The sequence below is a fragment of the Notechis scutatus genome, chromosome 8 (assembly GCF_049901735.1).
Source record: "Notechis scutatus isolate UNSWTSFEM ecotype Mainland chromosome 8, rNotScu1.2, whole genome shotgun sequence".
NCBI lineage: Eukaryota > Metazoa > Chordata > Lepidosauria > Squamata > Elapidae > Notechis > Notechis scutatus.
In genome coordinates this window covers 21,157,752-21,172,807 of record NC_142016.1, presented here as the reverse complement: position 1 = coordinate 21,172,807, position 15,056 = coordinate 21,157,752, and the positions used below count along the sequence as shown (strand labels likewise).

Below are 15,056 nucleotides of genomic sequence, written 5' to 3'. Positions count from 1 at the left end.
TCCACCTGAGCCTTTACTCCCAAGTCGACCCTTGTTCCTTAACTGTTCCCTTCTCCTGGCAGCTCTGTGCATGTACACAGGCTCCAGCTGTTCTTCTGCCCCACTGATCTCCGACTTTGAAGGCAGCCGATAACTGTCAGGCAGCCCTGAGCCCATCTCTGCCTCAGACGCAGAGCCCTCGTCAGAGCCTTCCCCAGACTCCAGGACTGGCCCAGGTTCCTCTCCAACCTCCTCACTATCCGAGTCTGCTGCCAGCTCTGCTGGCTGCTGAGGGCCACAACACATGGCCACAACTCTTCCGATGTATTTTCAGATCCTTGAAAACCTCCGCTTAAGAGACTTTGTTAGTGTTCAAGGAACCTCAAATCCTTGCCTTTGATTTTAGGGCAAGAGAAAGAATATGGCTGTGCCACTTTTAATTGGCATCGAGCAAAATATCTAACGATGGCTTTGGCCGGGTATTAAGCATTTCATATTTTATTTAGCTTCATCCACAAGTTTGTTTTAACTTTTACTTTTGGACAGCAAAACAGGAAACAAATAGGTTTAGTAGTTTCCTGTAAAGGATTCCTGCTGTTCTCACTCTTTTTTTTCCCCTTCCAGAAAACCACTTTTATTTCTTAAACCCGCCTCCTTTTTCAGGAAGTGGTGGTTTTGGGCTGCTGTTAAAAATGCTTCCTCGGCTTCTGGCAACGTAAGAGAATTTCCTATATTCAGGATTTCCAGGTCTGCTTTGAACAAAGCACCAGTCAGCTGTCATGAAGACTTCACCGACCCTCTTCCTTCTCACCCTATTTATTATTGAAGGTAAGTAGGCAAGAGTGACAAATATTTGAAGTGAATGGCTTCTTTGCCTTCACTGCTTTTGCAAATTCGTAGCATATTTTTCCAAGAGAATTTGTGGCACGGACAAATTGGGATTGTAGACTTTCAAAGAATGAAATAACTCGATTTGGCATACTGAAAGGGAAGTCTTTTGGGAACTGATGAGCTCTCTAGGCCAGTGTTTTTCAAGCTTCGCAACTTTTAAGGCATGAAGATTTCAAGTAGCAGGATTCTCCAAAGCAGACCCCTGTGAGATTCTGTGCACGATCAGTAGATGGTAGTACCATCTACCACAGGATCGGAATATTGCTGCAAACTGCTTTGAAATATAAATCGGGTGATCTAGTTCTGTTGCTTTTGTAATCCCACATTGGTAAATGGATTGCAATCTCCAGATGCAAAGAACTGATGTTAAAAATTAAAATCTGAACATCAAATCTTAAAGTTAAAAAAATATTAAAATCTTTCCCTCTTCTGATTTTTTGGGATGCAAGCATTGAAAATTTGAACGATCAAAATTTAGCAAAAAATACTTGGCTGAAATTAACTGGAGTTAAAAAAATCTAAGCCATCTACTATAGAGGTTGGCAATATTCTCTCTCTCTCTCTCTCTGTGTCTCTCTCTCTCTCTCTCTCTCACACACACACCACACATATATTCACATACATACATGTAGATAGTACATGCGTATACACACATGTAGGTACATACATGTGGAGGGAGGGAGGAACTTTGGAGCTAGCCAAAAAATGCAAGAATATTTTTTTCCCTTCTTTTTCTATTCCAATGTTCTTACCACTGCTTCAAACCCATGCTTTTTGGTTTAACTTTTTTTTGTAATTTTAATTTCTTTTTATATTTATAATTTGGATATTTGGCTGTTTTATCTAAGTTGTTCAAAGTCATCTCGAACCACAAGATGGGCAGCAAATGATAATAATGATGATGATGATGATGATACAAACAATGCCATATCTAGTATGAATATTTGGCTGATATGTGATGAACCAGGATAATATTACGCAATACCAATGGTAATAGATCTCTTGGGTCCAATCCAAAAACATCTGGAGCACCTCTTGAATACCTCTTGCATTGATAAAATCACCATCGATCAATAGTAAAAGGCAGTTTTACTTGGAACAGCTGGCATCTTGTGAGGATACCTTTAACACCATCAAACAACAACATTTGCCTATGCCAGATCATTGGGGAGGACTTTACAGGTGGATAACAATGGCAAATCCAGTCTGAACATCTGGCTGACTGTGCTATGAACCATAATAATACTCAATAAACCACCTGTAACAGTTCAATTTCACATATTTATTTATTTATTTATTTATTTATTTTAAAATAAATTTTATTAAATTTACAATTAAAAACATATCAACATTACATACACAAAGAAAGAAAGAAAAAAAAAAACACTCGGCCTTACGAACCGGAAAGAGAAGAGAAGAAGAGATTTAAAAGAAAGGAAGAAGCAAAGAAAGAGAAAAAGAAATGAAAAGAATACTTTTAAAAACAGACAATATCCTTTTTGACATTCTGCAAGATCCAATTCTCCTAATTTAATTTGAATACGCACATCTTATCGATATCTATGCTTAAATTACCCATTGTCTTTTAAGCAGTTTATCTCTGGATTAACCAATTATACCAAGAGTTCCAATTATCGTAAAATGTTGAAGGCTCTTTATTTTTAAGTGCTATAGTTAATTTGTCCATTTCTGCACAATCACATATTTTCTGGATAACCATTTGTTCTGTAGGTGTATAAGATGATTTCCAACACTGAGCGAACACTAATCTGGCTGCAGTTAAAATATGAATTGTTACATATTTCATCTTTTTGGGTAAATGTTTGTCAGAGATCCCTAGTAGGAAGAACTCTGGTTTGTATTCGATTTGTTCTTTGGTTATCTCCTCCAACCATTTTCTGATTTTTTGCCAATATTTCTGGGTTTCCTTGCAGGACCACCACATGTAATTTCACATATTTATTTTATTTGCATCCTGAAAAATATTTGGAAGTCTAGGCAATATTGTACCTTTGGGGTATCTGGAAGCCTAGGGGCACAGTGGTTAGAATACAGGCAAATTCTGCCCGCTGCCTGGAGTTTGATCCTGACCAGCTAAAAGTTGACTCAGCCTTCCATCCTTCTGAGGTCAGTAAAATGAGGACCCAGATTGTTGGGGGCAATACCCTGACATTGTAAACAGCCCAGAAAGTGCTATAAAGCACAATGGGGCGGTATATAATTAGTGCACCATTTCCTTAAACTAGCTTCATAGAGCTAGCCTACAGTTAAGGAATCTAGAAGCTGTACATTTGGAAGGTGCCACGGTTGAGGAAAAAGCTTCCAAACCCTTCCAGGGGATCTGTCAAGTAGAGTTTTTCCCCCCTCCTTGCCATCTCAGTTGATCATTGGTGAAATCTTGCTGTGACCTTGGTCTCAAACAGGCCAGAGAAAATAAGAAAGGAGCCAATTTGTTGTCCTTTTTTTTGTGATTGATGCTGCAGGATTATCTCTGGAATGTGAAAAATGCCTTGGCCTAGGAGATTGTTCTGGGAATATGGTGACATGTGATATTGGGAAAGACAGATGCAGTGTTACTGATATGGTCCTCCCAATCGGTAAGTGCAAGAAGCTGCATCTTCTACAGGCCCCAAGGAGGTTTACTTAATTTAATTCTTATTCTGCCTTTATTACTTTATAAACAACTCAGAGCAGCAAAAATACCCAATGCTTCTTCTGGCTTGCATTCCCTCACAGAGACCACACTTTGGGCTGGGAGAAAGTGATTGGGCCAGTCACTCAGTTGGCTCTCATGCCTAAAATGGGACTAGAACTCACCATCTCTTGGTGAATGGCCTGAAGTCACCAGCTGGCTTTCATGGCTAAACTGGATTAGAACTCCCCGTCTCTCAGTTTTTAGCATTGTGCCTTAATCCCTAGACCATCTGTAGTAGATCTCACGAATGAGGCTTCCAAGAAATAGGCAAGGCCACAACCAGAGGTGGTATTCAGCAGGTTCTGACCAGTTCTGGAGAACCGGTAGCAGAAATTTTGAGTAGTTCGGAGAACCAGCAAATACCACCTCTGGCTGGAGATTTTACAGTATCCTTCCCCTGCCATGCCCACCAAGCCACGCCCACAGAACTGGTAGTAAAAAAATATTTGAATCCCACCACTAGAACAGAACAATGTTTTCCTTTATCTTGGAGCCTTGGTGGCACAGTGGTTAGAGTGCAGGACTGCAAGCTACTCCTACTGCAATTTGGCAGTTCGAATCTCACCAGGCTCAAGCCTTCCATCCTTCCGAGGTGGGTAAAATGAGGACCCAGATTGTTGGGGGCAATATACTGACTCTGTAAACTGCTCTTAGAGGGGCTGTAAAGCACTATAAGGTGGTATATAAGTCTAAGTGCTATTGCTCTTGACTGTAACTCACATCACTTCAATTAAAAATACGTACTATTTAGAGTTTTTTTATGGCTAAGATCCCCTTTTTCCAAGAGCTCCTCTACTTACTCATTTTGGATTGAATTCTGAAGGGAGAAATCTTTGGTGGAAGGACTAAGTACTCCTCACTGGAGGAAACCCAACTGGATTCATCCAACAGTTTGGTTGGCTTTTGAAAATGGGGGAAAAATACCAATTGTTGCTTCGTTCTCAAACATGCTTCCTACTGACTCTGCAACGACCATCATGGTTTCTTCTGGGGGTAAAGCAGTTTCCCTCACTTCATTTCCCACAGGACTATCCGTGAATATAAAAACCTGTGTCTCGTCTGACGTCTGTGACAAAGGTGTTCAAGTAATTAATATGGGCCAGAAAGGAAAAGCGGTGGCCCACCTGAAATGCTGCGAAGGAGATGAATGTAGAAATGCAGTCCCTCCAGGTATGTCTGTGTTAGGTTCTTCTCGCTCGGGTTTCCCTGTCTTGTCCTCCACTTCAGATGTGTTGGGAACTGCAATTCGCATCATGACTAGGTAGGAAAGTTGGTGGAAATCTTAAGTGAGAGGCAAACACCTTGCATTCCAGAATAACAGAGTTGGAAAGGGACTTTGGAGGTCTTCTATCAGATGTAGGCTACTGCCGGTTTGCACCAGTTCTACTGAACCGGTAGTTAAGATTAGGTGCAGTTTGGCGTACTGGCAAATCCCACCACTGGCTGGCCCCACTTCCGCCCATTTTTGGCCTGTTTTGGGGGCTGTTTTCAGGGTGTTTTTGACCTGAAAATGGCCCAAATAACAGCCTGAAAATAGCCCCAAAATGCCCTGAAAATGCCCTGGCTTGAAAACAGTCTGAAAAATAGCTGAAAATGGCTTGAAAAACACCCTGAAAATAGCCCCAAAATACCCTGAAAACATCCTGACTCAGATTCCCATCCTTCTGAGGTTGGTAAAATGAGGACCCAGATTGTGCTGTCGTAACTTTGAAAGATCACTAAGCAAATTGCTGTAAGTCAAGGACTATCAGTACCTTGTCATGAATATTCTTAATAAGTATTATTAATATTTAATAAAAGCATTACGTTCAGTGATGATTGCACATTTGGCAAAGCAATCAAACATTTGTTAGTGTCTCCTTCTTTCCACGCACAAGTGGTTTCCCGCTGATTGCTGTGTCCTCGGGTTGCACATCAAAGGAAGCACATCTGTTAGATGAAGAGGTTAGTCTTATCAAAAAATGCAGCATAAAATTACAGCTGCGGGTTGGTCAGCCATGTAAAAAAATCCTGGTGAAGACAACGAATCCCTGATCCCTAAGCAAGTGTCTCCAATCTTGGAAATTTTATGACTTGTGGACTTCAAATCCCAGGATTCCTCAGTCAGCATGCCATCCTAAGAATTGAAATCCACAAGTCATCAAGTTAGCCAAAGTTGGAGGCCCGTGCTCTAAAGCCCTTTTCATTGGGAATATATTTGTTTCTCATCCCATGTCTGATGCAGAGGTGGTATTCAGCAGGTTCTGACCAGTTCTGGAGAACCGGTAGCAGAAATTTTGAGTAGTTCAGAGAACTGGCAAATACCACCTCTGATTGGCCCTGCCCCCATCTATTCTCCGCCTCCAGAGTCCCAGCTGATTGGCTGACTCTTCTTTGGTTGCCCTGCACAGGAGCACGGAGCTGGAAAGCAGGTTAGTGGGGTGGGGAGGGAATGGGGATTTTACAGTGTCCTTCCCCAGCCATGCCCATCAAGCCACGCCCATAGAAGCGGTAGTAAAAAAAAAAACTGAATCCCACCACTGATCTAATGGTTCTATCTTTTCTATAGAATTGCCCAAGAAGGCCCCAGTCAATGGGAAGCAGTGCCCAGCATGCTTTGCGTTGGGAAGAACATGTCACGAAGAAGTTACTGATTGCACTGGAGATGAGCTGTACTGTGCCGAAGGACTTCTGGATTCAGGAATGGGTAATTATCTACTTAGCTCAACCTTCCTCAGATTACATTAGCCTGATTATGGATGACAATTTCCATCAAATCAAAAGGGTCAGAGCTCTAGCTGAAGATTTCCAATGGAAGTCTCCATGAGGAAGTCTGTCTTAGAAGCCGCCAGGTTGCATTCACACAATTGGCCAAGCCATGGTTGGTTGGTTGTGTAGTTTTCTTTGGATTTTTCAAGTCAATTTTGTTTGTGTGGATTGCACAACAGTGGCACCAGAGGTGATATTCAGCAGGTTCTGACCAGTTCTGGAGAACTGGTAGTGGAAATTTTGAGTGGTTCGGAGAACCGTCAAATATCTCCTCTGACTGGCCCCACCAACCCCATCTATTCTCTGCCTCCCGAGTCCCAGTTGATCGTCTGGGTCTTCTTTGGTTGCCCTGCACAGGAGAACGGAGCTGGGAAGCAGGTTAATGGGGTGGGAGTGAATGGGATTTTGCAGCAATCTTCCCCTGCCATGCCCACCAAGCCACACCCACCAAGCCATGCCCATAGAACCAGTAGTAAATTTTTTTGAATCCCACCACTGAGTGGCATGCTGTAAGCTATATTTTCCCCAAACTGTAGGAGTAATAATGAAATTCTTCCCTCCCTCCCTGGATTTTTGACCACATTATCCCCACATCCTCCTTCAACCTTCTTGAGAACATCCAGTATAATTCTTTCTAGATTTTTATCTTACTTGTCTGAATCTAATTTCATGATGTCTGTTTCATTGTGATAATGGCAGACAAAAATAAAATACCTTCCTAGTATTTCACACCATAACTGCCATATTTTTTTCAACCTGAAAGGATAAAGGTGGGGGATGATGGGCGTTGCAGTCCAACCTACCAGGAGCATCTCAGGTTGGCCAGCTCTTCCATGAAAAGTATTGGGGAAAGAGGAATGGGCTATAGTTCAACCCGTTCCACTGATGAATTGTTCTTACTAAAAGGAGAAACTTCTTGACAGTGAGAACAATTAATCACTGGAAGGACTTGCCTTTAGAAGTTATGGGTGCTCCATCACAGGAGGTTTTGAAGAGAGGATGGACAGAATGGTATAGGTCAGTGATGGCTAACCTTTTTCGCCTCCCGAAAGGCAACGCATGCTGCCCCCCCCTCAAGCCTCCTGTGCATGCACGCATGACCCCCCCATGCCACGCATCTCTGCGCATGCACACATGATCCCCCCATGCACCATGCATCTCTGTGCATGTGTGTGCATCTCCCACCCACCCCCTGCCCCCGTGCATGTACGCCAGATACCCGATAGTCAGTGGTTGGGTGGCAGCATGCATGCACATGCACAGTGGGGCTCTTTTGGATGACCTCTCGCTTGCTGGCTCTGCATGCCACTTCCGGCACCCGTGCCATAGGTTGGCCATCACAGGTCTAAGGTTTCCTGCTAGAGCAGGGAGTTGGAGTAGAAGACCTCCAAAGTGTCTTCCAATTTTGTTACACTGTAGGGGTGTCCAACTCAAGGCCCGCGGGCCAGATTTGGCCTGCAGGGTGCTTAGATCTGGCCTGTGGGATTGCCCTTGGAAACAGCCCATTGGCCCATGGTGCCTCTGCCAGTGAAAATGGGCTCCCAATCTCCGTTTTCAGCTGGGACAGCCTCCTGCAGCCCTCTGCCAGTCAAGACGGAGCTTGCGAGTTCTGTTTTCACCGGCAGAAGGTTGCAGGAGGCTGTCCCAGCTGAAAACGGAGATTGGGAGCCCATTTTTTTCTGGCAGAGAGCTCAGCCCACCACAGGCACCCCTGATATTTATTTATTTATTTTTATTTATTTATTTGATTTGCCAATTGTTTACAAGATAATAAGTATAAGCGTATACATAGTTGTGAATACATGAAATGGGTACATATAAGAAAAATAAAAGAATAAGAGAAACAATAGGACAGGGACGGTAGGCACGTTGGTGCGCTTATGCACGCCCCCTACAGGCCTCTTAGGAAAGGGGTGAGGTCAATAGTAGACAGTCTAAGGTTAAAGTTTTTGGGGTTTGGGGAAGAAACCACAGAGTCAGGTAGAGTATTCCAGACATTGACCTCTCTGTTGCTGAAGTCGTATTTCCTGCAATCAAGTTTGGTGCGGTTAACCTTGAGTTTGTATCTATTGTGTGCTCTTGTGTTGTTATGGTTGAAGCTGAAGTATTCATTGACAGGTAGGACATTGCAATGTATGATTTTATATACCATGCTTAAATCAGACCGAAGACGGCGTAATTCAAGGTTTTCTAGTTCTAGAATTTCAAGTCTGGTGGCATAAGGTATTGTACAACGAGTAGAAGAGTGGAGAACTCTCCTTGTGAAATATTTCTGGACTTTCTCAATTGTGCTAATATCAGATACGTAATGAGGGTTCCAGACTGATGAACTGTATTCGAGTATTGGTCTAGCAAATGTTTTGTATGCTCTGGTTAGTAGTGTGATATTACCAGAGAAAAAGCTACGTAGGATTAGGTTAACAACTCTTAATGCCTTTTTGGCTATGTAGTTGCAGCGGGCTCTAGCACTTAGATCATTAGAGGTGAGTATTCCAAGGTCCTTTACAGATATGAGTGGTGTCAAGCTGGCCAGGCCCACCCTGCCCACGCCTACCCTGGCCCCCCAAAGTCAAACACAACAACCCTGATGTGGCTCTCAATGAAATCAAGTTTGAAACCCCTGTTGTACTGTGTTACTGTAATAGACCCAATCTTGGCACTCATTTCTTTCATTTCCTCCACAGATATACTTCCTCTGGAGGTCATCTTGAAGGGATGTGCAAACAAAGCTCTCTGTGATAGCTTGGTTGGATATGAAGCCATAGCTCCTGAGAACAGTGGAGATCACACTATGCGATGCACACCAAATTCTTCAACCTACCAACAGGAGTTCACAACCATTGGCCAATGGAATGACTCGATTATAATTGAAGAGTTCTCTGGGGGCATTAATACCATTCCCAGATGGTTTGGGTTCTTCATCACAATTCTTTCTGGCATCCTTCTTAGGAAACTCCTGGCTTGATTTTTGCCAAGTGTAAAGATTTCATCATAGGAGAAAAGCCAAATAGGCCTATGGTATTCCAAAAACTGGAGTCTGGTAGCACTTTTTCAGCTAAGAAAGTTTATTAAAAGCAATAGGTTTTTTTTTTTTTGTGAGCTGTAGCTTACATCCAATGTACACTTCATTAGATGCTTTAAATCGTCAGGTCACCTTAAGATTCAGTGGTCCACTTTGCTTCCAGCTTCTGTATATTCTACAATCATAGATATTTCAAAAGAAAACCAGGAAAGATTTATTAATCAGAGGCTCACAGCACTTGACTTAATGTTTTTGATGTCCAGGAGTGGTTTCTAACAGTAGAAGGGCAGGCTAATGGGCTGTAATGTTATCACTAATTGTGATGGTGAGAATTAATGTTCAGTTGTGGTTCTCATTCACTATCAGATGGATGTACGGTCTTCAATTCCCTTCAGCCCTAGCCAAGACAGACTTTCTTCTTGTGGCTCTAGAATAAACTCAAAGGGTGTGATTAGAACAGAACAGAACAGGAGTAGAGTAGAGTGGAGTAGAGTAAAAAAGAATTCTTTATTGGCTAAATAGACACACAAGGAATTTGTCTTGGGTGCATAAGCTCTCATTGTACATAAAGCTGTAAGTGATAAATCATAATCATAAAAATACATTCCTCATAAATCATAATGTTGTGATTAGTAGCATTTATTAAGAAGAAAGATGTTAGTTATCCCACAAGAACTCCATCAACATGACTTTCATGTAAAGCCTCTTTATACAATTTATTCTAGTGCCAAAATCAGCAGTGCCATTTTTTTAGGGTCTTCCAATGGAAAGGAAGAAAAACAGGGATGTAAGCTTCATTTTTCTGGAAAATTGTACCGGCTTGCAATTTTGAAAACCACCAGCTCCCCTTTATCGGTCCATTTGAGAAGTGATCTTCTGCATATCAGGTTTGGGAGATGAATGAGAACTGCAGTTTACCAGTTGCTGGACAACATAATCTTGATGTGTTCTGGTAGCCCTAGATAAAACCTAAGCCTTAGATGGAATTGGTAAGATCAGAATGGAATGATCCATTTCAGTTGCTTCCCATGTTCACTTATTTTGTCACATTCCCATCCATCTGCTTGTAATTTTGAAAAGCAACAACAACAACAACAACAACAACAACAACAAGGCTCTGGTTTTCCCAGTTGCAATGTATGGCTGTAAAAGTGGGACCATAAGGAAGGCTGAGCGCCAAAGAATTGAGGCCTTTGAACTCTGGTGCTGGAGGAGACTCCTGCGAGTCCCTTGGACTGCAAGGCCATCCAACCGGTCAATCCTAGAGGAGATCAACCCTGGCTGCTCTTTAGAAGGCCAGATCCTGAAGAGGAAACTCAAAGACTTTGGCCACCTAAGGAGAAGGAAGGACTCACTGGAGAAGAGCTGAATGCTGGGAACATTTGAGGACAAAAAAAGAAGAAGGGGACCGCAGAGAATGAGGTGGCTGGATGGAGACACTGATGCATTAGGCATGGGCTTAAATGGACTCCGGGGGATGGTAGAGGACAGGAAGGCCTGGAGGAATGTTGTCCATGGGGTCGCAATGGGTTGGACATGACTTCGCAACTAACAACAACAACAACAACAACAACAACACACACACACACACACACACACACACACACACACAGAGAGAGAGAGGGGTTTGCATTTTCATACATGTTTCTCAGCCGTTGATTCCATCCAGTCAAATCCCGAGAGAAAAAGCTTGGTTAATCCAAAAAACAAATTACAGACAACAGATAGACTATTGTAAAGAGCAAGGGAAATGACTTTGCCAGAAGTACACCGGATCTGTTACCAAAGTGACAAGAGGAAAACATGGCTGAAGTCCAAAACAAGCAGAAAAGATACATAAAAGACTCAGACAGAGCTCCTTCATTTGGATGGATATAAAAGGGGGAAAGGACATAGCAGAATTGGATTTGCCAGATTCTGCTACTCTAGCCGTTCTCTCTCCCTTTTTAAAAAAGCTTTTATTAGAGTTTATCGTAATATAAAATACAAAGGGTTGAATTAAGTTCAGAAAGGAAAAGGGAAGGCAGGTAGAAAGAAAAAAAGAAGGAATGACTTCCGGCTCTTTTTCGTGCAATACAATACAAAACGCAGTTGTCATCTCGACTTTTATGCTTTGTGATTCTAGTAGACGTAAATTGTTTCTGTAACAACAATGTTAATCTAGTCTTCGAAACCCAAGATCAAAGTTTTATTTGTTTTTTTTTTTCTATTTTGAGCATAAAGTCCAGAAATGGTTCCAGATAGAAACAACCTGGATAAGTTCTTCTCTTTAATTAAAACAGCTTTGACATCTCCATATTTTTTTTCTACGCATTTTCCCTTGTGGGGACGTATGTTTTGTAAACATTTTCAATAAAAGCAACCTGTCTTCATGTTCATTCGCAATAGATCCTATCCACGACAATCCCCTTCTCTCTCAAACTGCATTTTTCAAATCCAGCAAATTTGGATCCCTACGCTGCCAAAACTTCAAACGGAGGCACAAAAATTACTTATATTGTTTGAAGGGTTTGAAGGGCCGCAACGAGAGGGGCTGGTTTGTTGCCTGGTTTAAACGGCATTTTTAATGAAAGAAAGTAGTCTGTAAAACAACTTGGGGGAAAAAGACAAGACAGAACACCAGAACGGCGCCACTTGGCATGAAGCCTCTTTGCAGCCGACCCTGAGCGAGCGGTCCGGGAATCCCATCTTGAGCGGGCTTCCTTTTTGTTGGGTAAGGCGATCGAGCGATCGGCTGGGATCTAGCGGGCGGCCTGGCGAGCGCGCACGCTTGAGAGCCTCTGCAGCCCCGAGACGCTCCGAAAAACTTTCTTCGCCGAGGCTTTCTTGGAGAAGTCCCATTTTCCGGTTGCTAAAGGCAGAGGACAGAGCTTCCATTTGCGGGGCCACCTGAAAAGCCGATCTGACCCGCGGGGAGGAAAAGCGCAAGGGGTTCCCAGCGAAGGGATTTTGCATTTCTTGGACTTCCGAGTTCTTTGCTGCTTCTCCCGGGAAGGAGGCGATTTCTTCGGCGCTGAGCCCATCCGCGGCGCGGAAAGGAAACAGCCCCAGAGGGGAAAGTGAAAGTGCCGGGAAACGATCGGGAAGGGCCGGCAGAATCATCTCCCCAAGAGAAAGTGAGGACTGCAGGCGCTATCTCTGCTTGGCGCCCTCGGGACTCAGACCCGAATAGAACTAGTTTAGAGTAAATGTTTGGCGGATTGCTGGCCTTTCAAAAGATACAAAGATTCGTTCGTGGCACAAAGCGAGCGTTCTCACGACCCGCGAAAGAGCGCTAACAAACAGCCCGGAGGCGCAAAGGCAAGCGGGCGAGGGCCATCTCATTCATCAAGGGAAAACAAAAACAAATAGTTTCCTGTGAGCTGTTCAATCTCTCCTTCACTCAGATAAAAACCCTTGGATCATTGTGTTACAACTTCCTGTTTACAGAGTAATAGCGATCTGCTTTTCAAACAGCGATAAATTCCTCTCTGCCAGTTAAACAATTAACCCATTCCTTGCAGACTCTTAATACTACCGCATTACCTCAAATCTTACAACTTTTCTACCTCATCAACTATATCAACGATTAGATAATCAATTTCTATAAAATATTTTATTAATGGTTTAACTGATTTATTGTTTTTAATTGATTAGTGTGATTAGAGTGTTTAGTGCAAATAGTGTGATTACTGACTAGTTTAAAAGATCAAAATTCATGTAATTTAATTGAATAGCAAAATCATTGATCTAGCGAATTTAAATGAACAGTGTGGTTAATGATTAGTGTAATTAATTGATTAATGATTAGAGTAATTAACTATTCAGGCTGATTGTTGCTCAGGAATATTATCTGACTTGAGAGATTACTGCAATTGATTGTTTGATATAATATTGGCTATATAGATTACCCAAAATTGTTCCTCTAATTAATTCAATCAACGTACTATTTTAACAATCCTACCATGCCAAAAAGAAAATCCTACGTCAAACCACAACCTAAAGAGAAGATGATCCCCACCAATGAACCACAAGACTCCTGCACATGCCTTAAATGCTACAAAAATCTAAAGGAAAATGAAAACTCCATCAAATGTTCTCTGTGTAAAAAATACACTCATCATGACTGCTTGGGATTACCTGAGCAGATGATTCAATACCTAAAATCATCCAATGAGTTTCCACATATCTGCAAATCATGCAGACCCAAACTGGATCTGCCTGAAAGAGTTGATACCATTGAAACCATTGAAACATCCCCTACCATCGAAACCATTACAACATCCCTCAACATCATAGTAGCATCCCTGGACGCCGTAAAAGAAAGAATATCCAACCTTAAAAAAAAGGACACAACGCAAAAACCTGAACATCCAATAGCTACTAACCACATCTCTACCAATCAACCACAATCCAATCCACAACCCAATCCACAAATAAACACAACCCAGACAAATATTGATATCCCAATTCTCATCAGAGAAGCCGTTGAGCGTGAACGGAAACGCCCAAACGCCATCTTATTTGGTCTAGAAGACATCAATGTCAATGATGACATCACAACTGTCCGAAACATCATCAGAAATTATCAAGCATCAACCATCTCCGCTGATGAAATACTTGACATTTCCCGCATTGACCGAGAGCTCAAAAATAGAGATGGCTCTGTGGCCCCACGCTTGTGCAGGGTCATTTGCAAAAATGAATCAAGCAAACGTAAATTCATGTATACTATAAACTCACTCGCCAAAACCAACACCATCCATAAGAACCTCCGTTGCCGCCCTGACCTAACCATACAGCAACGTGCCCGCTCCCGTGCACTCCGCATCGAACTCAAAAACCGTCTAGATAATGGAGAGAAGGACCTGTACATTGACTACCATGCTGACTGTATCAAAAGTAAACCACTCAACCCAATACTCAGCTTTTACCCTCAACCACAACCCTACCTCAACCCATCCACCATCACCCAAGACTAGGCACGCACGCCCCCAACTACCTCAATTCCAACTACTGCCAGCCTTAAATGCAAACTACTCAATGCAAGAAGCCTCGTGAATAAAATACCTGAATTTCTCTTCCTCCTAAATATGGCTAACTTCGACATTATATTTGTCTGTGAAACATGGCTCAATGCATCTCTCCCGACTCCATTACCACAATAAGAGACTATCATGTTTACAGATCAGATCGTGAAAATCGTCGAGGAGGTGGAGTTGCTATATTCTATAAAAAATCCTTACATCTAAAAATATCCAAGTTACCCAGGAGTTTGCCCTTCCTGAAACCATCATCTGTGAACTATCCTCAAATATCACAATTCGATTCTTACTATGTTACAGAGCACCTGATTATGACATCGAACATGTAAACAAGCTAAATACATTACTAACATGGGCTGCATCCTGCCCATACCCTTTTATCCTTCTTGGTGATTTCAATCTACCTCATATTAACTGGACCCTAAATGATTGTACAACTGAAATCATACACACAACCTTCTACAATGCTATTACAAATCTGGGACTGGAACAACTAGTAACCAACAACACTAGACTAAACAACTGCCTCGATCTCATCTTCTGCAACAGTTTGAACCTAATCTACGGAATACAATCTAAAGAACCCTTTTCCAGTAGTGACCACAATATGATCGACTTTTGTCTCAACATACATCCACACAAAAATCACCACAATGATGTAATCCCCTATTGTAACTTCAAAAAGGCAACTATGATC

General features: G+C 42.3%; 1 protein-coding gene across 1 annotated transcript; it reads left to right on the top strand.

The window, feature by feature from the left end:
- The first annotated feature begins 528 nt into the window (after positions 1–528).
- Positions 529–11,707, top strand: LOC113428702 (phospholipase A2 inhibitor NAI-like). Its single transcript, XM_087971053.1, has 5 exons — positions 529–807; positions 3,354–3,467; positions 4,592–4,735; positions 6,114–6,251; positions 8,998–11,707. Exons 1-5 carry the CDS (start codon positions 759–761, stop codon positions 9,276–9,278), a joined length of 726 nt encoding a protein of 241 aa, XP_087827179.1. The 5' UTR covers positions 529–758; the 3' UTR covers positions 9,279–11,707.
- Positions 11,708–15,056: the final 3,349 nt, after the last annotated feature.